This window comes from Myotis nattereri (genome assembly GCF_964212035.1).
Source record: "Myotis nattereri genome assembly, chromosome: 13".
Taxonomy (NCBI): Eukaryota; Metazoa; Chordata; class Mammalia; order Chiroptera; family Vespertilionidae; genus Myotis; species Myotis nattereri.
The window spans coordinates 37,089,221-37,114,463 of record NC_138088.1 but is presented as its reverse complement, the minus strand read 5'-3'; the positions used below and the strand labels follow the sequence as shown (position 1 = coordinate 37,114,463).

The 25,243-nt window shown below is 43.1% G+C and overlaps 1 protein-coding gene across 7 annotated transcripts in view; it reads left to right on the top strand.

Annotated features, from left to right (window-relative positions):
- Positions 1–25,243, top strand: part of CPEB3 (cytoplasmic polyadenylation element binding protein 3) — a 182,324-nt gene that overhangs the window by 145,495 nt on the left and 11,586 nt on the right. For 4 of the 7 annotated variants that reach the window (XM_081104323.1, XM_081104326.1, XM_081104324.1 and 1 more), the window contains exons 9-10: positions 6,729–6,843; positions 16,148–16,329. In XM_081104323.1, coding sequence (XP_080960449.1) covers positions 6,729–6,843; positions 16,148–16,329 — 297 coding nt within the window. Of the gene's footprint in view, positions 1–6,728; positions 8,393–16,147; positions 16,330–25,243 lie in introns of those variants that run through there. The other 3 variants (XM_081104327.1, XM_081104329.1, XM_081104328.1) reach the window with 1 other exon arrangement.

Below are 25,243 nucleotides of genomic sequence, written 5' to 3'. Positions count from 1 at the left end.
TGAGCAAGTATGACTGGTGGCCAGTAGCCTGGAGGACAGGGAGCCTTGCAGGCACACGACGTCATTGCAAGGGAAAAAGTACATAGTATATAGGCTTTGGGTTAGATAAACATGGGTTTCAGTCCTGAGTTGACTTTACTCTTCTGATTCTTCCTTTTCTTATCTCTAAAGTAGGTATAATTTTGACAGCATAATAGTTTTAGTGAGTTTAAGTGTAACCATGTGTGCAGAATGCCTGGCACAATGGTGCAGTGCAGGTGCTCAAAAGTCCTAGTTTCTTCTTTCTTTCGAAAGGGACTCGTCTGTCATGCTTACCCTTTTTAAGAGATGTGGAAGCACCAGCAGTAATGATGAGCACTAGGTACCTGATGGCATCAGGAATTTACACTGATTGGGCCCAAGTCTTGGGACATCTACTGGAGACCAGACATACTGTATTTCCATGCCCACAGAAGGTAGCTTTCAGTGTAGTGAGGGGAGTGATCTGGGAGATAAGAGGGCAGCTGCTGAACACCCATGTCTGGGAGATAAGAGGGCAGCTGCTGGACACTCAGGAAAGCCTTTGTTCATTCACTGTGGAGCACTGAGCACTCACTAAGAGTTGGGCATTGTGCTGGGCAATTGGGAAGCATGCAGAGATATGGGCTCAGCCTTAGAGGACCCTAGAGGCCAATGGAGGAAGATAGGTGAATAGTAAGTGAAGTAAGGAGTCACAGGTGCAATGATAGAAGTTTTGTAGGAGTTGGGCTGGGGAAGGCAGGGACAGGGGCTCAAAGGGCACCGTGGTCAGATATTCCTGCAGGAGTTAGGAAGGCCTTTAGACTTTAGAGGAAAGGCTTTCCATTGAGTCTTTCGCTTAGAGGTACAGTTATTAATCATAGCATTTAATAAGAATGGGTTTATTAAGTCAAGCATAAAGCAAGGATATGCATAGCCATTTTGGGGGCACAGTTTATGCGTGCTCTCTTTTTGCATTGAGCGCCCTTACGAAACGGTGTACAGAGTGCTGTCTGAATTGTTCAACAGTGACTGGAGGTCCTAGAGGGGCTGTAAGCCTGTGGTTTCCATGCATCCGGTAGGCTGTGCAGCTTGGTGCAGCTGGCAGGGCTTCCCTTTTTGTTCTTGGACTGTTTCTGACCTTGACAGTGGACCAGGAGCATTCTGGGACGGCATGAGAGAATTCCAAGGGTTACTTCTGGCTTCCTGTCTAGGGAGAGACCTGGCTCTGACGAGGCTCTGTGGGACCTTGATCTGCAGTCATGCACCACCTAATGACGTTTTGGTCAACAACAGACCACATATACAACAGCTATCCCATAAAATTATCATGGAGCTGAAAATTCTTATCCCTTAGTGATGTCTTAGCCATCATAACATCATAGCCCAACACATTACTAACCTCTTTGTGGGGATGCTGGTGTAAACAAACTACTGTGCTGCCAGCCCTATATAAAAGTATAGCACATACAATTACAGCAGGAGGCTGTACCATCGAGGTTTGTTAAGTGCACTCTGTGATGTTCACACAACGACGAAATGGCCTCACAACACAGTGCTCGGAACATGCCCCTGTCATTGAGCAACGCATGACTGTACTTTTATCTAAGAAAAGGGAGGAATGGCCTGAGTGTAAGACTCATGGCTTTATGCTTTAAGGCCTGATGGAGTTCTGACTGGAGACCCCAGAGCTGCCCAGGGTACATAATCTTGTCAAGGCCAGTGACTCTGATCAGCTCTCGGGTTCCTTTCTGGCCGCATCCCCCAGGAGATACAGGGAAGGCCTCTCCTCATCTCCATTGGTTGGAGGGCAGCACTTGGGGGTAATAGGCAGCATCTAAACTGGAAACTGGCTGACCTTTTTGTTAGGGAGCCATGTGGCACACGTTAGGTTGAAATGAGATTTCAAATATGAATGTACTTTGAAGAGTCCAAACCACAGTTATTGTTGTGTGGCTGCTAGTTTTGGTGGTCAGTATTAATAAAACAACCCCTTATGCCGTGGAAGAGAGAAAGATGCCTCACAAACCACACTCTAGTTTATTTGTGGGGCACTCCAGTCATCCTGTGAGGCCTCTGGTGCTTAAAATAGGATTGCTGACAACTGGAGTGGGTCTGAGTTCATTACACTACAGCTGAGCCGTTGCAGCTGTATGTCAGCGGACCTGGGTTTAGCTGACTCATCCTGGTTGTCAGAAGAGCCGGGATGCTGAGGCTTGCTGGGGAGAGCAATCCTGATAGTTCTGCAGTATTGTTTTTCTGACTCACGTAGATTGAAAGGATTGTAGGATTAGGCAGCGAAAAATGGAGACTTTTTCCTGAAGAGCTTGAGCGGGAGTTTGAAGGGTATTGAAAAAAGGACAGCGGAAACTGGGGGTGGGGTCTTAGCCCTGTGCTTTATGGGAAACAGCACGTGGCAGCGAGGCTGTTGTGGGCTTGGGCAGTTTCCCCGAGCCAGCCACGGGATTGCACTGTGGACTCTGAACAGTTTGGTTGCTGTTTGAAGTGGCCTTGCGATGAGCAGATGAGAAGGAGGCACTGAGCATAGGATGTTCATGTGACTGCTGTTTTTAGTCTAAGGAGATGGCCAGACAAGGATGAAAGATAGGGCAAGACATTCAAAATGAGCTCAAGAGAACATTATTTATTGGTAGATGAACATCTAAATTCTAAATAGTGATCTAAACTGAGAGAATTCTACAGCTATAGGGAGGCTTAGTCATGTTCAGAAACTTGTAGCCCTAAGGTTTGTATTAAAAAGTATTCTTACTGCCCTGGCCAGGTGGCTCAGTTGGCTAGAACCTCATCCTGTACACCAAAAGGTTTTGGGTTCGATGCCTGGTCAGGACACATAGCTAGCTTGTGGGTTTGACAGGAGGCAACCAATTGATGTTTCTGTCTCTCTCTAAAAAATCAATTTAAAAAATTTCCTCAGGTGAGGTTTAAAAAATAATAATAAAATAAAAAACAAAAACTGGTCTTTCTAAAACTCATATCCTGTTATTAAAGTTACAATAAAATGCATTTTGTATTTAATTATAACATAAAGACTTTTGAAATCTTCAATAAAGTTTTCTTTTGGGGAAATGATGTTATGCTTCCTGTCAAAATAAGTGACCCATATTGCATTTCTTAATTTTTTTCTCTGCCTAAGATTAGCACGTGGCCTAATCTTACCCCTATGAATAATGACTTTTAGTTGCATAACTAGGATGAAACTTTAGTTTCTATAAAGAACGATAGTTAGGTATTTTATTCTATTAGGCATTTTTCTAGAAAAAATAGCCAAACTGATTTGGTAACATCTCTTTTGGGTAGTTTAGTCAGAAAACTCTCAATTCTTTGAACAGCAATCTATTATTCAAGTTTATTATACATGCTTAAAAAAAACCCTAAAGGAAAGCCGTTTTGTATTGTCTCTCCGAAGTGCTTATGGAACACAGCATTCCATTGTGAGCTGTGTGGTAACTAAGCCTTTCCAGCCACAGCATAGACTGGCCTGCAGATCGTTGGGTTTAGCCTACACAGTGATTTGAACATTTGAATTAGTTCCCAACATTTTAAAATCTTGAAGTTTCACATAAAAATCTAGCTACTCTTGACAAATGGGGAAGTCTGACAGCACATTTGCAAATTATAACTACTTGCTGGAGCTGAGAAGTGCCTGCTTTCTTTAAAAGGAGTGATTTTTAAAAAAAATTAAAAGAAATTTTTTAAAGGGAGTGATTTATCCAGTGTGTCACTGACTTCCTACATTGCCTGGTGGCTTGACACAGTTATGCTCCCTGCGAGGCCCTGCAGACATTGGTTTTGTGTAACCTCTGCTGTAAGGGCCTGGCACACTGAAGAGCTGGTGGGTGGTGCATCTTCCCAGAGTCCCCTTTATAAGCAAGTCTCTCCAGGAAGGAGAATTGGTTTTAGAATCAGTGTCAGCTCATTTATGAGAAACTTCACCATTTCTAGTGACATCCGTATGTTTGTCCTCTGAATGTTGAGGCTTTTCCTGCCCAGAGTATAGCCTGCAATAGCCTATTTGACCCCCCCCCCCCCCACCACACACACACACACCCCTGATTGTGTTGCGGTGTTAAATGTATATTGAATTAGGACAGAATTCTAATTTTATACATTCTCAAAACTAATTATTAAGGAAACGAAGGTTATGAAAAAGCTGTTCTCTCATTTATGTTTTACCCCTTTCTCCAACATATTTGAGTCAGCTTATAAAGTATGGTATTTAAAAAGTAGCCGTAACCGGTTTGGCTCAGTGGATAGAGCGTCGGCCTGTGGACTGAAAGGTCCCAGGTTCGATTCCGGTCAAGGGCATGTACCTTGGTTGCGGGCACATCTCCAGTAGGGAGTGTGCAGGAGACAGCTGATCGATGTTTCTCTCTCATTGATGTTTCTAACTCTCTATCCCTCTCCTTTCCTCTCTGTAAAAAATCAATAAAATATATTAAAAAAAATAAATAAATAAAAAATAAAAAGTAGAGAAACATGGGGGTGGAAAATATATTAAAGGACCAGAAAACATATTCAAAGAGTAAGTCCAAAAGGAAAAAAAACATGGCTATCAGACCCTGAGACTAAGCCCTGGTGATGGAGAATGCATTGTCTTGTGTGTGAGTGGACTTGTAGTTCAGAGATACCAAAGTGTGAATGGAACGTCTGGGTGCAAAGAGGACCACACGTTTCCCTTTGGCTTGGTGTGCAGAGAGCTGAAGCTGGCCTATGCGGACCTCGCTCTGACTTTGCAGCAGCGTGAGCTCCGAGAAGCTGCTTTCTAGTGTCAGCTGGGGGATGTGGGTTTTATGAATAGGGTTAATTATTCCTGTCTCCTGAGACCTCTTCCTGTATTTTTACCTAAGCTATAATGCCAAGAATAGGGTAGTGGAATGGGTCATGTGTGATGTAATGAGGTGAGGGTGGGAGGAGGCGGGCAGGCACGAAGCTCTCAGCAGGAAGGTGTGAGGCCTGCACAGTTCTTTGGAGCAGCAGTAACCTAGAGCTGGTACAGAAATCTGCGTTTTCTGTAATCGGATTCAATGAAGCCAGAACAGTATGGGTACTGCACAGGAATTGTTTTCATTTGTGAAGCAAAGCGATTGAGGATCAAACTCAGTTATTGTAAAGTGATTGGAATGACAGGTTCTGAAGCTGCCTTAACTGCTTTATTAGGACTAAACGAAGAGACGGCTCTGTGTAGAAAAAGATGCATCCTACTTTTTTGTTGGTGGTGGTGATATTAGAATTCTTGTTATTACAGTGTCTGGAAATTGAGTTTTTAATTGAAAATTAATAATGGGCGCTCATGAAGGCATTTTTGGGCTTTTTTAAAATGTATTTTTTAACTCTCCCCCCCCCCCCCCCCATGTGATGTAGGTGGAGCAAGGCCTGTTTACAGAATTGCAAACAGGTCCAAGTTTTCAGGAAAAAAATGGAGACTTTATGGCTTCTGGCTAACTAGTGAAGGGAGCAGGGTCATAAAAGGCAAAAAGTTAGGTGGGGGTGAATTTTGTAGCAATAATAAGGAATGTGTAAACTGTTTCTGAGCAGTGCCAGTTTTAGAGTTGACATTCAAAGTGTTTTGAAAGTGTAATTGGCAGATTTGACTACCTTTCAAATGGGAGTACTCCTAGATATAAGCCAAGCCACATAAGACATTTTCTTATGCCTTTCCTTGCATTAACGGTTGACAGTCTAGCATCGGCGGGAAATGAAGAATTCTGTTGATGCTAAGGAAATGAAAATTCAGCTGTTTTGTTTCCTGTCCTAATCCGTGAGAGGGAAGGAGAGGCATGTTCCTTAAGGACACACCGTTTTCTCTGCTTCTACACCTAGCCACCTCCTGGAACACACGTGACTGGTCCTTTTTCAGGCAGTGCTGAAACTCACCTTTCAGTATGGGAGCGTTGTTTTTTTTTTTAAGCTTTTCTTTGATAATTCAGTTATGGATGGAAAGGAATATATTTTAAGGTTCAGATTCTGATGAAATACCTTATTTTTTATCATTTGATAAAACAGTACAAACAATGGACAGGAAGTTGGTTTCCCAGTCAAGAGACATAACAAATAGAACTATGTCATGAAGATTCCTTTTTCTACTCTTTGAGAATTTTCTTCAGTTTCTAGGCTTGCCTTTATTTACCCGGACTTGTTTAGAAAAGTCAGATAAATCCGAAGTAGGTAACTTCACTATTTGATATTACTGGTAATTCTGTGCTAACTTGATGAGTGTTAATCCATGTGAAATCATATTGCTGAAAGATCTGTGTTTTAATTTTAGGGGGTGATGAGAATTTAAAAGCCAGACATACAGATAAGTTTTAGAAAAATATTTCTAATGTTTCCATTCCCTTCCTTCAGATGAGCTCTTACAAAGCTAAGTGCTGTACTACGACAGGTGATAAATAGTCTGTCTTTTGCTAATATGGATCTGATCCCAAACCCAGAATCTCTCTCTAAAAGACTGCTTTTTTTAAAAGCCACAGATGGTTTTTGAAGGTTTCATGGTATATGTCTCCAGTGTTGAGTATAGTACCTACAAGTAGATTTCCCAAGAGTTCTATCGAAAGGCACTTAATGCAGATTACATTAAATAATAACTGGATTTTTGTTTGGGTTGTGTATGTTGTAAAATGCACAAATCAGTGGGTTTGTCTTTAGTCACCTTATTCTCATTTGGGGTTGATGGAAATGAAGTAAGGACCAAGTAAACAACTTTTTTTCAGGTGCAAATTCGACCATGGAACCTAAGTGACAGTGACTTTGTAATGGATGGTTCTCAGCCTTTGGACCCCAGAAAAACTATCTTTGTTGGGGGAGTTCCACGACCCCTTCGAGCTGGTGAGTGGAAATAGTAACACCGCAACAACAAAATCCAACAACAACAAAATTCCCAATGCATTTAGTCTTCAATATTTTCTAGGTTTCCGGTCAATTATACACAGTCTCCAAAAAAAGAATGCTCTCCTGTCAGTTTCGCTGAGCTGATGCTTTCAAAATTGAATGTTTCCTCCCAAAATGTTCTATTTCCTGATGGTGCAAGAGTGAATTTCATTAAAATGTTATTTTGAAAGGATGAATTCTATTTAGTGCTTTCCTATTCAACCACATAGTTTAAAAATAGTAACAATACATTTGGCAGTGTGCGTTCTTATGCCAGTTAGCATTGTAATGTATGACAGAAAGAGAAGTTACCCATATGTCCCCAGCAGCCGTGTGCCCTCAATGACAGTCAAACCACGGCTGGAAATGGTGCCACTGAGTGTCAGACTGAACTCTTTCCAAGTGAAACAGGTTCCTATTTTTTTTCTTATACAGCTTGAAAAATGAATTATGTATGCAGGCATCTTTATGATGATTTTTCATAAAGCTTCCCTATTTTATTTTTTGTTATTTCCCGATGAGGAAATCATTGTTCCTGCTGGGATTGGGCCGTCATAATTGACTGGGGCAGTGGAAGGGATGCTGAGCTGATGACATCAATATATAAATCCAAACACAAGTCTCATCAGTTGTGGATCAGTGCTATTGCCAATGGAACATAACAAAATTACTTGCAGGAACTAAGTTTTTAAAGTGTTTAAAATAATTGAGTTTGTGTTTTTAAAGGAAGATGAAAAGATAGGTTACTGTTGCCACCGTAGCTGTGAAAGCACATTATCTCTGTGTGATTTGTAAGCCGGTAGACTTGATCCTACCTAAAACATAAAAGAGAAAGCAGAGATCACTAAAACCAAATTGTGAGAACAATTATGAAATGTAAAATGTGCCTACAGCTATCTGGCTCTATGACTTTGATGAGCTCTTAATTCCAAACATCCCTCAACATTTTAAATATATTTATTTAAATCTCCATTTCAATCTAGTTCTGAGTGATAACTTTGGGCCTGCATAAAAATATATGCATTATTCTATTTTGAAGGATTGTAAAACATCTTCTTTGTGACTGTGGAGTTTGCAATTTTGTGGTATTTCAGAAAGTCAAATACCTTTGGGTCTTACTTTCATTTTCCTGGAAACTATGTGAAAGAACGAAAGCAAAGCAGCAGAGCTGCCCCACCCCTTCCATGATCTGCTGTCAGAGAAGAAAGTCTAGGGAGGGCCACTCCACCAAGCAGCACTAGGCGCGGGTAGATGCAGCCCTTTGTGTCTGAGCCGCGTCTGCTTTAGAAAAGGACATGAAGGTGGGGGCCTTATGGAGTATTCCTGACATTTTCCAACTAGTGTTAGATTTAGGACTGGAGTGAGAGAGAAATCCCCTTTGCTGTCTTTTAACAGTGTAAATGGACATTCATTGCTGGTTTTCTAGCTGTTCTTTTTTGCACCTAACTGCGAGCACAAATTTGTTTTAATATTCTAGCCCCTCTCTTTTTTTCCTAGATGGGAATCTGAAAAAAAAATTCTGAAAGAAAAAGCCCCACAGTTATAAAAATAACAGAACCGGCTTTAGCTTCTAATGTCTATTTTTAAGTCACTGACACAATAGCTTATAAATTAAATTTCCTTCTTTATTATTCACCCTTTACTCTCTCTGTTTTAATGACTTGAAGGGATAGGCAAGGGCTTCTATATGGTTTTCCCTTTATAAATCCATTTTCACACTTTTCTAAGATCACACTGACACCACAGGGCAGGAACTCCAAGGTACTAGATTATATTCTTTCTTCAACGTCCTGTGTCTGCAAGATGTTGCAAGTTCTAGGATTAGGCAAGAAGTATGTTTAATTTTCTCACCAGAGGTGGGAGTTTGTGTTCCCCACCTGGATGCTATCCTCTTTGTAAGTCTCTTAAGTTATTTTTTTTAAGCTAAGCTAAAATTTTTGTCTTTCAGTTTTATTTTTGCAATTATGTGGCTAGTAACCCACAGTCACTTTGTCTGATGGAAGTGTCCGTCCATGCCAGCACCTCCCATAACTGTAGCTGACTAAGTTATGGTTTCTAGATGGCTAAGTCATCTTTGTTGGCATCTTAGACTGTTCCTATCTATCTAAGACTTCCAGATTGGATGCCGTGCAAGCTGAACGAAAAGAGCGAACGTCTGCAGCTTTTGCCCATGTGCAGAGAATTGGGCTTCCTTGGAACACACTGAGCTTCACGGGCTGGTGTGTGCCTGGAATAGAAGGCTGTGTTTGAAGGAATTCATTTGACTTCACTAGACCATCTTCACCTGGACAGTGTTCTTGTTCAAGTGCAGTTCACTTGAACAATAACATCTATTGAGCATCCACTGTGTGAGCGACACTCAGCGAGCGCAGGTCATGCCAAACCGAGTGAACGTCTCGCTGTCCCGTTAGGTCATCATCTGCAGAGCCGCCGATTTCAGGACAGAAGGCAAGAAATGCGTTCATAGAATGCTAAGTAACTCAATGAAGTGGATGCTAAATTATGCTCTTTAACATAATGTTCCTCAAATTTGGTTTCTAAATACTTCGGGCCATTTTTTATTATTTCCAGAGGGCATTGTGGTTATGGAATTTTGAACAGTCTCATACCTGTTTCAGGTACTATGTACAGGGTGATCCTGGACCAGAGATGGGTGACAGTACTCAGCAGGTGAAATTTTAGGTGTCCAGACTGATTTTCACCTCATCCTGGGCCAAAAATGGTCCTTTAACATGGAATGGAGACTGAAATGTTATCACTCAAGAATTATTCCTTTGGATCTTGTGAGGCTATTTATCTTTGCTATTTCCCCTAAGACAAGATCATTGTCACTAATAAATTACTATAAATATAGTCCTTACCCCACCAGGCAGAAACACACAAACACTTCTAAAGAAACAAGGCAACCTGTTTTAAGCAGTATTAGCCTGAGTTTAGCTTGCTCTTTCTGGTCATTTAACAAGCCTTCCTTTTTATAAATTCAAGTTGGGAGGAGATGGGGAGTAAAAAAAAATCACAGGCCCAGATAAATGAAAATGGGAAAATATCAGTGGAAAAATCTAGATGAGTTTACTCAAGGCTAGATAGATTGCCTGTTGGTTTCTTTAGGTCAAATAATACACGTTCCTACTGTCTCCTCTCCCTCCCTCAGTCTGCTGCAAGCCAAGGACAGCTTGCCTGAAGTCTCCTGGTGTTTCTCGGCTCCTGTTCCACTTCCACTCCCCACCTCTTCTCACCCCCAGGCCAGGGAAGGCGATAGGCAGACTCACCATGCCACCATGTGGCTAAAATGCAGATTCTTCTTCAGAGTGAGCACAGGGAAAGGGGTAGGTAGCCTGTCTGGTTCTCCACCTGGAAGTACACAGCGTATTTTCACTCTTCGTTCCCGTAATGTAAGCAGTAGGTCTTCCTGAGTCTCCCTCAGTACAGAAATGGCCCTGTTTTGCATATCCCTAGGGCCTTAGGGCCTCTCTAGAATGTATCTCTGCTCTGAGAGGAAATAAGTGCCAGGCTTGGGGATTATGAGGCTACCAGGAAAGAGTAGGGAATGAGGCATCTGGCCCCTGTACGCTCGCTCCCCCACTTTATAAATATGAATATTCTCTGACTCCACCTTCTTGGCTTAGATGTCTAATTTGAATATCGCCTTGGTGATCAAGCTTTGGGACCCAGCGCCTTCCAACTTCGATCAGGCTTGAAAAGCCCTCCGTGTCCTCTGATGAGAGGCATGTGAGCTGTTCTTCGCCTTCATGACTTCCTCGTGACAGTTCACCAGTCCAGGTCCTGCTAAGAGCTCGATCTTCAGAGATTCCATCTCAGTCCTTGGAGCCGACCTACCATTTGCTCATCCTTAGGCCTTTCCTAACTATGGCTTTCACCATTCTTTCCTGTCTAATATTCTGTGATGAATCCTAAAATTTCCTTCTCTGCCTTTCCCCGCCTCTGACTGTTGTGAGCATGAATTTTCTGTAGAGGGAAGAAAAAAAACTGAGGTAGATAGTCAGTGATATGTGGCATACATCTAGAGGACCTACAGCCTGAATTTTTTCCAAGAGCACTTATTTCAGACATTCTGTGCAGGCATTCTGGTAGTTCACTTGTAGCAGGAGTCACATTCTGATTTGTGACTCAGGAAAGAGGAGTAACGGTAGCTTTTGTTGTTCTACGAAGTGGTGGCAGGCAGAAACCATCTTACGTCATGCTTCTCAGTAGTAGGAGCTATTTCTTTTACTGAGTCCCAGGTTCAGTACGAGTTGTCCCAGATAAACTCCAGATTTGGCATACAGACTTGATGGACTGCATTGCCCTGAGGGTTAAGGATTTTCTAATGTTAGTATGCGTTTGTGTTCTCTCTCCCCCACAGCCAATGTCAAACTTTGCCATATCATGGGCAGGTTGAGTAACATTAGCATAAAGCCAAAGTAAGACTGGGAAGAATTGGTGCTTATGGAGCAGAAACCAAGCCAAGCCAAGATTTATGAGTAGAGGCCAAAACCACCCCGGGACCAAACTGAACATTCGAGCCCCACTCCGTGCTCAGCAGTGTGTTCAGAGCGCTCATGGATGTTTAATCCTCGTGATAACCCTGTGAAGTTGTAAGTGGTAGAATTCATTGTAGAGATAAGGAAGCAGGGTTCAGAGGGAGTGATCAGCCAAGGCCACTATAAGCAAAAAAGCCAAGACTCAAACTCAGATCTCCAGACAACAAGTTTGGGGCTCTTTGCACAGAAATGAGCTTCTTTATCAAGCTGAGGTCTGAGATGTTGTCTCTGTAACAATAGTAACAGTTACCTTGGTACCAGCTCAATTTAATCAAGTTAAACACTCTATCTCTCTGGCTTTGTTGGTTGTTCATATCATTTATTTGAAAATATTTTTAATTTCCCAACATCTGATGCAGAGTGAAAGCTTGTGAGCACATTTCCCCATTTAAGATGCGTGAACTGTCTTGTGAACCAACTTGGCAATGGTAAACCTAGAAAGTCCACCTTCAAGTTGGATCTTCCTTTCATTCCGAAGTGCAGACCCCCTCCTCCTCCTCCCCCTGAGGTGCCTTCTGCCTCTTTCCCGCCTGCTTCGTTCTTATGTCCAGAGAGAAGAAATGTGGCTTCTAGATTCACAATTTAAAATCTGGAAAGATGAATGTGTTGATATTCCCCCTTGGGAAGCCTCATTCCTGCTCCTCCTGGTTCTCATAGTATCTGAGTCTTAAACATTGCCTGATGGCAGGCTTTCAGATCCAACTAAGTGATAGGAACAGGACCCTGGGGTCAGATGAGGGAGTCATCATGATTTCCTCTCTGGTGAATTAAAACCCCTTTCAGAACTCTGTGAAGAATCAGGAGCAAATCCAAGGAACTGTAATTGGGGTTCAGATTGAACTTCAGAGGCATAGTGACCACTGAAGGACTTCAGGGGGATGCGCTGTGCTACGTACAGCTGCAGTATTCTTGTTTCCCTCTCTGGTGATAGCACAGTGAAGGTCATCACAAGAGCCAGTGTGTGAGCTAGCCCCATAGTGGCGTTGCTATTATAATGAAACAGGTATTTATGACGTGACTTGAGTGTCTTGGGAACACAGAGCTTATCCAAAGTGTGCAATGCCCTTGGCTAGGCTACCAGACCTGCTCATTTCCTACCCCTGTGCTGACCAAGCAGACCCTGTGAACACTGTCTCGATAGGAAAGAAAACATAAAAAGTAGTTTGGAGACTCCTGGCTTCTTCATGGACTCTGTCTATGCCTGCTGTCACCTCCATCTGTCTGAATCCCAGCCTTCACCTGTATTGCCTCACCTTCCTCGGGTTAAATGTAAAGAATGTGGTTCTGGGAGCCACACTGTCCTTGGCCTCTACAGAGGAAGGTTGAGAATGAGGAGTCACTGTCACAGGCTTAGTAGGTGGTTTGCCCACACTCTCCAAGTAAGTTACACCTTCGATCAAAGGCTCACATTTCATGAGCAGGGTTGAGATCACACAACATTGATAGACCCATGCAGGTTTTAGTTGACTTCTGCCACATCCTTTCTGCCTTTCTTCTACTTTTCTCTCCTCCTCCCAAGTACTGGAGTCAGTAGCCCTCTTCCTGGTTCAGCTTGCCCCCATCAGAGGAAGGGAATTTATATGGGACTTCCCTACATGGACTGATGATACTCACTGTAAAGAAGCCTGTAAAACCCAGGCTCTAAAAGTAGTTGTGCATTCTGACACCTGTAGGTGAACTGATACTTTATTTATAAAAAAATTATTTCAGGTTGAAAACTTAATAGGCCTTGAGGAAGGCTTGCTCTGCCTTTCTGTTAGTCATCTACTTAGTGGGTGAATTCAATTACATTCTCCCCCTAAAGCTGTATTTACCAGGTGGTTACTTTTCTCAGTAATGTCACTTTAAGTACTAGCAGAGTTACTTAAATGCCATATCTCTGTGGTGTTTGAGTGTAGCCCACAGGAAGTGTGCTATTAGTGAAGACTTGCTAATTGAGTAAAGCACCAAACACAAACAACAGTTCTGTGACCATCATTTACCTTTCTTCAGGGGTATTCACCGTGTTAGATGTTTTGTCATTAAAAGAGAGATTCGGGTAGAAAGAGAGATGGAAAATCTTCATACTCTTTCCCCCCAAAGTTCTTTCTTTAGTCACGTTGGTTGCTTCTAGCTTCTCAACGAATTGCTCTTCCCTTAAGTGAGGCTTCACTGGCTCAAACGTCTGCAGACTTTTTGGTGGCCAAGAAAATGACTGTGTATAATCAGCTTATATGTGGAAATGATTTATTCATAATTTTCATAAAAGCATAGTGAGTGAGGGTTTCTGTTTCTTATCAAAAGTACCTAACTGCCAGCAACATAAGTCATGACCTAATCTTTGGCACGTGAAGATGATTTTCCAGCAGCTACATCTGCGAAGCAGTGGAAAGTGTCTGCTCGTGGAAGGAGCCTTCTCTGGCATCCGGGAGCCCCCCAGATTCCTTTGGAGACCACTATGCTATAGAAGCAGCTGTGGCTAAGTAACTCCCCGCGTCAGCTGGAGCTGCAGGCATACAGCCAGTGTACCTTCTTTCTAAATCAGACACTTTCTCGAGTGCTTCCGAAGGTGGAAGACAAGTGCCATTCGGTCCTTGCCAGCATTCTTCTCCTGGTCATCCACCAGCCTGAGGGGGTGTTTATTCCATTCCAGAGGAAGCCAGGTCTTTGGAAAATCTGTGCTTAATTTTTATTAAGCCCATTTGACCTTCAGGGAAATTCATGAATGACTACAATGAATGAATTCTGCCTTTAGTTTCTTCGTGTCTGTAACTGGAATAACATTAGTTAGGTAAGGAGGCCCTCAAGCCATCAGAGGTTGTTGGGGTGAAGAGTAAGGACTCACTAAACTCTGACATTCAGAGTGTGTGCACCATCATGATGGCATTTGAGTGTGATTCCTGGGTCCTGCCTTAAGACTGTAGTCAAGGTCTACTTAAGTGCTAATCAGCAGTGTCCCCTTGGCTGGTGTGACTCAGTCATTCTGATCATAATGGGATCATTGGGATGGCTTTCTGCCCTAAGCACATATTCTTGGACTTAGTGATTGCTAGCTTCTTTCCTCACCTTCTGAAAATTACCTGTTGGTTGTAGGTCACTCTTACTATTAAAAATGGGCACTTAGAAAAATCATCAATATTAGGCACTCTAGAATGGGAAGAAATTTTGAAGTTAAAAAAAAAAGACAGGCCCATTTGATGTGTCTCAGTGGTTGAGCGTCAACCTATGGACCAGGAGGTCATGGTTCGATTCCCGGTTAGGCCATATTCCCAGGTTGCAGGCTCGATCCCCAGTTTGGGGCATGCAGAGGCAGCCAATCAATGATTATCTCTCATCATTGATGTTTGTGTCTCTCTTACTCTCCCTTCCTCTCTGAAATCAATAAAAATATTTTAAAAGAGAAAGAAAAAAAGACAGCCTTTCTGTCATGGGGACATAGCTTTTCTTACCTGCCTCAGCAGCTTCATAGTACAGGAACCCGGTAGTACTTGGCTTTCCTTCCACTTGTAAAATCCTGGTGGGGTTCTTGTACCTTTCGGCCCTTGTATCTGCTGCAGATTTCTTCCTCTGCCCCACCAGGCTGTGCTGCTTTTCTTCCCCCAAGATCCTGATTCCTATGGGGCTCTGCTCTGTGATGGACGTTGCCCACCGGCGGTGGCCAGGTCATCATCTTTCCTCACTGTCTTTTCCTTTCCAAACACCATATGTCGGTGTTTGTAGGAAGTGGGTTCATGAGTCATTCCCCAGGGTTAGGGCTAAGTATTTTGGACTTAAACTATGTGAGTTGCCTGAAAGGAATGGTCGTACCTGGAGGAGGTGCCGTCCAGTATCAAGTAAACAATTACCTTCAGGCAATTTGAATCCAGGTAAGTAACTGCTGCATTTCTCTCCATGGTACCTTTTTGGTGAGATCATTTTAGAATGTCACACCTTTGGAATGGATCATTTTCCAAATGTTTTCTGTATATATATCTTAAATATACAAATATAAAGATTTCTATAGGAGAAATGTGACAAGGATTGCAGACTAAACCTCTGGATTTTTAGCAGGTGCAGGATGGGTATGTTTTTACTGCCTTGGTAGCAGCTTAGTGTTTCCTGGCACATTGTAAGTGCTCAATAAATGTTCATTGCATTACTAGTATTACTAAGAATTTCCTGTGAGAGGTTAGTCTGGAGGTTTCTCAGTTGGGATAAAATATACTCTAAAAGTCATTTTTTTAAGTGTAGAGTTTTACTTTAAGGCTCTAAACATATTGCCTCTAGCTAAAATTATGACTTCATGCTTTCTACAGTTTAATCTTAACCATAGCAGTGTAACTTTAGTAATTGCTTTCAGTCTCAGAGGTCAGTAAGTAGGGCTGTCTCTTAATAACTTGTTAGGGCATCGTGAAATGCTTTGCCTACCTAGGGCCCACTCCAGTAGACTAAGCAGTTAGAACAAGAGGATTACTGATAGATCATTCCTTTAATCCTGTTGCTGAAGTTCTGATTATGTAAATTTGTGTGTGTGTGTGTATTCTTTTATTTTTTTTATTTTTTTATTTTCAAATAGCCTATGAGGATCTCCCCTACTTGAGAGGACTCCCCTACTTGTAAGACTGATGTAGACACTCTTCACAATACTTCACATGGGTTTTCCATATCTTAGTTACACTGCATGATTCTTAAACAGTTCTTCCTGCTCCTCGTCAGGAGTTCCTTCTAAACATTTGTACAGAATTGTGTTCATTTTCTTGCAGTTGAACTGGCAATGATCATGGACCGTTTGTATGGTGGTGTCTGCTATGCTGGCATTGATACGGACCCAGAGCTGAAGTACCCCAAAGGTGCTGGCCGCGTGGCGTTCTCCAATCAGCAGAGCTACATCGCAGCCATCAGCGCTCGCTTTGTGCAGCTCCAACACAATGACATTGACAAACGGGTAAGCAACTGCTCAGGGCATACTTGCCACAGGAAAGAAATGAAGTTTGCTCTCTCCGCACCTGGGAGGAAAAGCACCTTGTGCTGCTAAGCGAGCAGCTCTCCCTTGCCTGGGGTCAGTCCACAAGCCCACCTAGGCTGCCTGAAACAGAGGCACCCTTGGTATTGAAGGTGTTAATGAAACCTCCGCCTCGCTCTCTCCAGGGCGATGTCACACTTATGGAAATAACCCTGCAGGATTTAGCTACCACGCCAGTGCTGTGCAAAAGACGATTCCAACAATGCATTCACGAAGGGTGAGAGCTGGTGACCTGTTTGACCCAGGTGGTGCTCTTACAACAAGCAAACTTGGACTAACATTTAATGCTGATACATAAAATGTTGATCTTGCCATTTCTCTTGAACCAAGTAGCTGCTGTCCCCTCCAGTGCCCCCTGCACCTCCCTGAGTTCTACAGCTCATACCATATACACACACGCATTACCTGCCCTGCTCCTTGGCATTACCTGCCTGGCCACCAGAGGCATTCGGATTTTCTCCTTCTGATCTAGAGGGGACCTGAGGTAGATTTGAGGAGCTGGTATGCTCAGTTGTTTTGTGGACAGGCATAGCTTTAACTCCCTTAAATCCCAGCTCTGTCATTCTTTGGAAGCTTGGGGGAATGGAAGGTGGTAGGTGTTACTCCGGGACCTGTGTTAATACAGTAAAAGAGCAGATAGGAGAAGAGCATGTTCCTATGCAATTGTACGGTGCTTGTTAATGCTCCCAGCAAAGGATGTTCTTGGGGGACACACTGAGCAGGCACCTGTCCTCAATGTTGGTTAATTTTGTGTAGCAGACTTAAGTTTCTTAGAGGGTGAAAATTTCAATTGGTGAGGGATTTTTAAATATTCAGCAAGATTATATTTTCAGTCTTGTAAAAGCCAGTGCTTTTTAAAAAAATCAATTTGCGACATCACTGAGCTCCTTAAAAGTAAGTAGTGGTGGTGTGTTTTTTAATTAAGATGAATAAAATAACTCTATTTCAGATTTTGAAACACCCCAATCCCACAGAGTCCAATACTTTTAACACTTTGCTGCACCAGCTGCTGGTGACCCCAAGCAAGTTCCTTAATGCCAGGAGCCCCGGGTCCTCCTCTGTAGCGCCTCCTGGGGCGGGTCTGAGGTCTCCCTGGGATCTGAGGATTGAACAGCCAGAGCTGTCGGGCAGTTAGGTAGATGTGTGACCGGCACTTGCTGGTTTACATATCCATCTTGCTACAAATGCATGTGATACTGATGTCATTAACATCCCGTGGCTTGAATGCTGTTGGTTGCTCTGCTGAAGCTTCGGTGGAAAAGGTCCACGGGTTGGTGACGAGAGCACTAGGCCAGAGTCACATTGCTGGGCCCAGACTGTGTTGTCCCAGGCGCTGTGTGACTTTGGCAGGTCACTTAGGCCCTGAGCGCCAGTGTGTAACGAGGGCAGTAGTAGCAGCCTTTTGTATCTTCCAAGATTGTTGAGGGTCCCAGCAGGGGTACTACCTGTCACACACTATCCGGATGTACAGGGAACCGTTGTTGTGGGCACAGAATGCCATCTGCATCCTCATGGAGTCAAAAGGGGGCCTGTCCGTTCCTTCCTTCAGTGCCTGGGGTGAGTCATCCAAGTGGGAGACTTGGAAATCCTTGAAAGTGGGAGTCCCCCCACCCCGCTTCATGCTCCTGCTCAGCCCTGAGCACTGTGGAGGCCGCTTTCTTTGCTTTGAGAGAGAAACGCTGCTTCCACCTCCAGGTGGGCTCCTGCTTCACTGTTCTGTGAACCTTACGCTTCCTCCCCCCCAGTCTGTTATGCTGTCCTCTTGTTGATTTCTTTTGGCTTTGAACACAGCCAACACTGCCTTATTTTATTGTCTCTGGCATTTTGAGCCTCTGCTAACTGTACCCTTCATAGATGCTTTTTCAAGTTCATTTCTAGTTTTTTGTTTTGTTTTTTAAATATATATATATATATTATTGATTTCAGAGAGGAAGAGAGAGGTAGAAATATCAACGATGAGAGAGAATCATTAATTGGCTGCCTCCTGCATGATCAGGGATCAAGCCTGCAACTCGGGCATATGCCCTGACTGGGAATCGAACCATGACCTCCTGGTTCATAGGTCGACACTCAATCACTGAGCCATGCCGGCCAGGCTCAAGTTCATTCCTAGTTTTATTGTTATTTACCTTTCTCCTAAAGCTTGCATTTGAGCTTGGCAGAGAGCTCCCATTATACACAGGGTGGGGCAAAATAGGTTTACAGTTGTCATGCAAATAAATAGCACAATAATTAATAAACAATAATACAAGAATAGACTCTGTTTGCTGTACTCACAACTGTAAACCCCACGTTGTCCACCCTGTACAAGCACGTTAGTATTCCTCAGATGGTGGCCTTTTCCTTTCTTGGGGGCTCTCTTCGGGATTGTCTGCAGAGAATTCCTTCTTTCCTGCATAACCCACCAGGTTTTTGGCAATGGTCTCATCACTAAGGTTTTGGAACTTGCTGTCCTCAAAGGTGGGGGCAGATGTTCACCTGTGTCCACAATCCCTTTTTCATGCTGTTGCAAATTCCAAGAGGCTGCAGTCTATTTTCTCCTTCCTTCGGATATAATCCTAGAGTTGCCTTTTTAACCAGGACTGTGGCTCTTTTAAATAACATCAATTTTTATTACCTTTCTGGTCAGAGGGGCCTCCTTTGCTGTCTGCATCATTATAAGTGCAGAATCAGGGGCGTCAGTGAATTTTTTTAGCTGCCGATGGAATGATAAGGGCCACTTGCTTCCTGTTTGCAGCCCTCACCCCTCACTGTTTGCCCCTCATGGAGAGTTGGAGTGGTAGCCCACAGAGCAGTGTGCCCGAGACCCTGAGAGCTCGGGGACGGTGCGAGGTGGGTGCTCTCAGCTTGCACCTTCCTGGGTAAACGGGGGAGGGACATGAAGAAAAATTTGGTATGTTCCCTTTACCTCTTTTGTATCAACCGAGTTTTTTCAAAAAGACATATTTTTAGAGAGTTTATATGGTTATGCATTTATTATTATTATTACTATAATTGCTGCTCTTTAGCTCAGCCTTTTTAAAATGGATTTCAGAGAGAAAGGAAGAGGGAGAAATAGAAACATCAATGATGAGAGAGTATCATTGAACAGCTGCCTCCTGCACACCTCCCACCAGGGATTGAGCCCACAACCCAGGCATGTGCCCTGACCGGGAATCGAATGGTGACCTCCTGGTTTCTAGGTCGACACTCAAACACTGAGCCATGCCGGCTGAGCTGGCTAAGCTTTTAGATAGAGTGGTTTATGGGGAAAATACAGTCTTTATAGGTTTGATTTCTTCTCACCGTCTTAGAGACTTTGGGGCTTGCTTGTGAGTAGGAAATATGTCGATATGCAACATGTATAGGAGCCGTTGACCCTGAAGCTTTAGTGCTTTCATCTCTGCTGTCATTTCTCTCCATTACGTCATCTTTAAGGAGGAGGTGGTGCTTTTCTTTTTATATGTTGTCTTGGTAACAGCTCTATGGAGATATATAATTCACATACCATACAAATCACCAATGTAAAGTGTATGGTTTAACACATAGTTCCACAACCATCACCACAGGCCGTTTTAGGACATAGGAAGAGGTATTTTCATGTTCAGCCTTCAAGTCTGCAATAAGAGGATCAATTAGACAGTAACCCCTATGGAAGGGGCACAGCATTTTTCCTGTATAATTTTACTAAGCTCGTTACAGGGAGGGGGACCCTACTTATTTAAACAGTACTCTTCCAAGTTCCTGGAACAAGGTTGCCCAGGCTATTAGGGCAGACTTCTGAATCCTGCAATAGCTGTGATTAGGGTCCCCGAGAATGCGTGACTTGTTAGAGTGGGCTGACCAATGTGCACATCAGCAGACTCTTTGCCATGGTGTGCCTGGAAATGGAAGCACTGGCAGGTGGAGGGGCTGGTGCTGATGGCCCCTTACAAAGCTGCCATGATCTGGACTCTGCCACCTGTGCCCAGAGGCCTTGGGTGGCACTCAGGAAATGTGCAGAAGAAGTTAGGGTGATAAATGGGAGGAGAGTGAGGACTGGAAACAACCATGGGAGTTTCTCGAGGCTGGTGGAGTGAGGCACTCTCACCGATCCCCGGGACGCCTGCAGCAGCTTTCTCATCGTCTCCCCGGTTCATCCTTAGCCCATCCCCCTTCATCCTGTGCATGAAAACCAAAATGACCTTGTGAAGTCATCTGTGCATCATGTCTTCCCTCCTTTACACCTTTGGATTATGTTCTACTGCCCTTAGGACGAAGCTCAGAGTTCTCACCTACCATGGCCTACACGACCCTGCGTGGACTACACCCTTCGCCTGCCTTAGCTCTCTCTTCCTTGGCGGGAGCCAGTCACAGCTGGCCTTTTTCTCTCTTTCTCAGGATTAATATACATGCTGTTTCCTCGGCCTGCCCAATAGCCACTTTTCCTATGGTCTCAGCTTCCCTGTAATATTTTTAGTGGAGCTTATTTCTTCCCCATAGATCATTGTCATAATACCAGCTGCACTGCTTAAATGTCTTGTTAGACCATACAACCCTTGAGGCCGATGGCTGTATGTCTTTCATGTTAGTTGCTGATACTTAATACTTGGTACAGTGTTGGTACATGTTACTGATTTGCAGATGAATGAGTGAGTTTCTGAATGAAGGCTGACTGAGAGGTGGCTCGGGGAAAGCCCTTACAGACCAAAGTTTGGCATATCCCGCCATGCACCAGAGGGCACTTTGCACAGCATGCCTTTCCTACTTCATTATGAACACTTCCTTGAGTAATAAAGAAATCTAGGCTTTGCTGTTCAAACCATCAGAAAGTGTTCTTTGATACTAGCATTCAAACTGGACTGAACCTTAGGCATGACCAGATGCAACCCCCTTTATTTTGCAACAGAGGAAACTTTAGGAGAGCTTTAGAGACTCTGAAGGCACCTATCCATTAAGGGCAGAGCGGCCTCTGCTCTCGGGACGCCCCTCCTGAATTTTCCTGCTTATCCAGGGTCTGATGTTGGTTCAGACCCACTTATTCCAGGAAGTGCTTTTCCCACAGACCTGGGTTAGGAACCCGCAAGTCCGATCACAGGTCCCGCAGTGAGTTTTACATATGTTTCAGTAGTTCACATACTTTTAGGTAACCTGTTCTGCACAGAGCAGGGCACAGCTAGCTAGAGTTTAGAGTATGTCTGTAGGTTATTTTGAACATTAGCAAAAGGAGTTCGAAATTTTCCTGTGCTTTTTTTTATCGTTGCTTTGCCTTTGTTTTTTACTTTTATGCTGTCTTCATGTAACACCTTTTTTCAAGTCAGTATGAGCCAATGCAGCTCCAAATTAACATCTTGAAATAAATCCTTTAAGGGTTACATTAAGCATATCTTATGGCCAATATTCACCAGTTATCAGCCAATTGGTGATAGTCCCTGTGTTGGCGATATCAAGGTTGTGTAGCACCCACTATGGTGGCTCTCAGTGTTTCTTCTGCCTTAGCACACATGAGGCATGTGATACACTCTCACGGGATAGAGGTTCCCTAGAACACTAATAGGGGGGTATCTATGGCGTATGAGCATAAATACCTAATGGGGGTTATACCCCACACCCACTCCGATCCTCACCATTCAGAGAACCATGGCTGTAGTGAAAAAGTGTCCTGGCTTGGGACTTGGGAGCTGTGAGCTACACTCCTAACTCTTCTCCCAGTCATGGTGTGACGTTGGGCAAGTTTCTTAACCTCTTAGAGGCTTAATGTTATTGTCTCATAGTAGTAAGAATTAGCCTACCAACTAGCGCTTTTGCTCAGGTGAACAGTGGCAGAGGAGCCACTCAGAAAGTTACTAGGCTGTGGCTGTACGGGCGTTGATGGTATTGTTGTAGAGCCTGGCCTGTCTAAATTGTGCTGTTGTCCAATCATATGACCATGGCTAACGGTTGATGCTTTTTTTTCCCCTTTGAAAATGCCTACTCAGTTCCACTAAGAATCCTTAATATACGAGTAAGCAGTTGAATTTGACACTAGAAAAAACAAGAAATGAACATAGGTGCCAGTCTGCCAACCTGCTGCTTAGATGTTAGTCAAGACACACATGTGGAGTCTTTTAAGCTCCTTTTATAGAGGTAAACACCTGGGTGCATTTTCCATTTAAAGAATTGAAGGTGGTTTCTTTAGTCTAGAAAGAGGTGTTTTTACCAGTATCTTTTCTATGATAATGAACAGATTTTGAACTTGAAATTCAGTAGAAGGTTAGGATTACTTTTTGCTTATATTGCTTTGGATGGTGTTTCTGTGAAAAATGGAACAGTTTAAAGTATTTAAGTGCAATAAGGGCAAAAGAGGGCCCCTGTACTCATTCTGTCCATTTTGTGGTATTTTTAGAAGTGGCTCCAAAGGAACACCTAGGATGTGAGAGCTCTGCTAAAGCCAGTTTTCCTTATAACTCCAGTCTAGGCCACTTACGTAGGACAGATTTGTGTAGTGTGAAGAATGGGATCATATGAACATGAGTCATCTTCCTACATGGCCATTTTTTCTACCCCCTTGTCTATTCTGGGGTGTTCTGAGAAAATTTGTAAGGGTAAAGTCAATTGAATCTTCCCCAGTCTAACAGAAACATACGCTTTAACTTGTATGAAAAATTTTCTTTATAAAAATCTGAGAGGTCCCCACTACGCACACACACACACACACAACTGTTGCTTAATACCAATTGGTCATGTTGTCTCCTGGAAATGTGTAAATCAGATGTTTATTACTTGATCTGCCAACTCAGCCCAGTGAGACCTTTTTTTTTTTTTTTTACTAGTCGAAAGATACTAGACCACAACCAGCCAATCTGGGGGTTAGTCTTGATTATACCACTTATTAAATAGCTTGAAGGAAGGAGGTGTGTACGTGGTAATGACAGTGCTTTTGAAACCTGTAAAGCACTCTGTCAGTGTGCAATGGCGCTGATAAAAGTAAATTCCATGAAATCACAAATGCCTAATATTCGAGCTCTTCTGGAAGAAGCTTATTAGTTTAATTGGCATTTTTCACGATAAAAGGTGTTAAATATTTCAGGCAAGATAGGGGGAAAGTGGATTGATTATTTGAGTTTTTGAAATAGGAGGAGGAGCTCTGAGTAGGCAGGGTTCCATCCCTAAAATTAGTTCCCCTAAAGCACCATTTCTTAAGTCGCTCTTCATAAAGCATGAGTCCCTTGGGATTTTAATATCTGTTTTGCAGAGAAGCCTTTTTCTGAGTCAAATGAGTTTGGAAATGCTTTCTTGAAAGAACATAACGAGGCTGCTTTATTCTAGGACTTCTTAGAATCTTTTATATGCTAATCTTCATGGTGAAGATCCAAGGGGACAGTGCAGTCTTTCACAGATTCTTTTGAAATGCACCATCTCTCGGGAATAATGTTCCAAGGGGCCCAGTTGAGAAAATACTGTTTTCAGCTTCTTTTCTTTGTTTCATGCTCAAATTCAGAAGTTTCATGCGCAGTTGATCCCCACCCTTCTCCAGTCCCTGTTTACCAAGTATGCCACACCCACCATTGAGGTGAAAAACCCCTTGAACTCTATCCTCTCAACAGATGTTTAAGTGTGCAGCACACTATTAACTATAAACACAATGTTGTGCATCCCTGGGATTTATACCCTTTGGCCAGCAGTTCCCCACTTCCCTGCCCCAGACCCTGGCAACTGCCAGATTGCTTTTTGCTTTCTGTGATTCACTGGTCTAGATGCCTCCTATAAACAGAACCATGCAGGTGTCCTCCTGTGACTGGCTTATTGCACGTAGCAGAATGTCCTTAAGGTTGTTCATCCATGTTGTCACATGTGACAGAATTTCCTCCTTTTTTAAGGCTGAGTAATATTCCACGGTGTATATAGACCACATTTGCTTTATCCATTTATCTGTCACGGACATTCGGTTGCTTCCACACCTTGACTATTGTGAACAGTGCTGCTTTGAGCATGATAGTGCAAATACCACTCCGAGATCTTGATTTCCGTTCTTTTGTATAAATTCCCAGAGCTGGGCGTGCTGGGCACATGTTTTCTATCCGCAAAGGGGTAGGGTGGGGCAGGGAAAGAGCAGCTGTGCATTCATGGTAGTGGTGGGATGGGCGGTGTGGTTGATATTCCCTGTGGTATTTATCATTTTTCGTATTTTGATTACTTGAGATTAGCTGTTGTATCTTTCTAACATATCAGTCTCTATATGAAAGAGAAAATATGTTGAAAATCAGTATACCATTGACAAATAATGTTTTCATGCCTCTGTTTTAGCTTAATTCAGAGGACCAGAGAGACTGATTGTCAGTTAGCTAAGGTGGGGCTTTCTGATACATGTGACAGCTAAGCTATAACATACTCTTTAGAAGAATTTGTTTTTATTGATTTCTCTATTTTAAACATATATTTTTATTGATTTCAGAGAGGAAGGGAGAGGGAGATAGAAACATCAATAATGAGAGAGAATCACTGACTGGTTGCCTCCTGCACCCTCCCCCTCCCCACTGGGGATTGAGCCTGCAACCTGGGCATGTTCCCTGATAGGGAATCGAACCGTGACCTCCTGGTTCATAGGTTGACACTCAACCACTGAGCCACACCGGCTGGGCGTAATGTATTTTTTATTTAATAAGATGTTCTCCATTGCACCTTTCTTTGCAAGTACTTCACACATTTGATCTTTTTTTCTCTCTTCCTCTAGACCTGAATTTTAGCTAAAAACTATCAGAGTCTTTGTATTTTTAGCCTGGGTGGAGATTAATATGACCCAGTAACCATACTGACAGAAGTGTGGATCATACCACACTGTCCCTGGCCACAGCTGGAATACATAAGATAACGCAAGAGCAAAAGGAGTTAAGGTTCT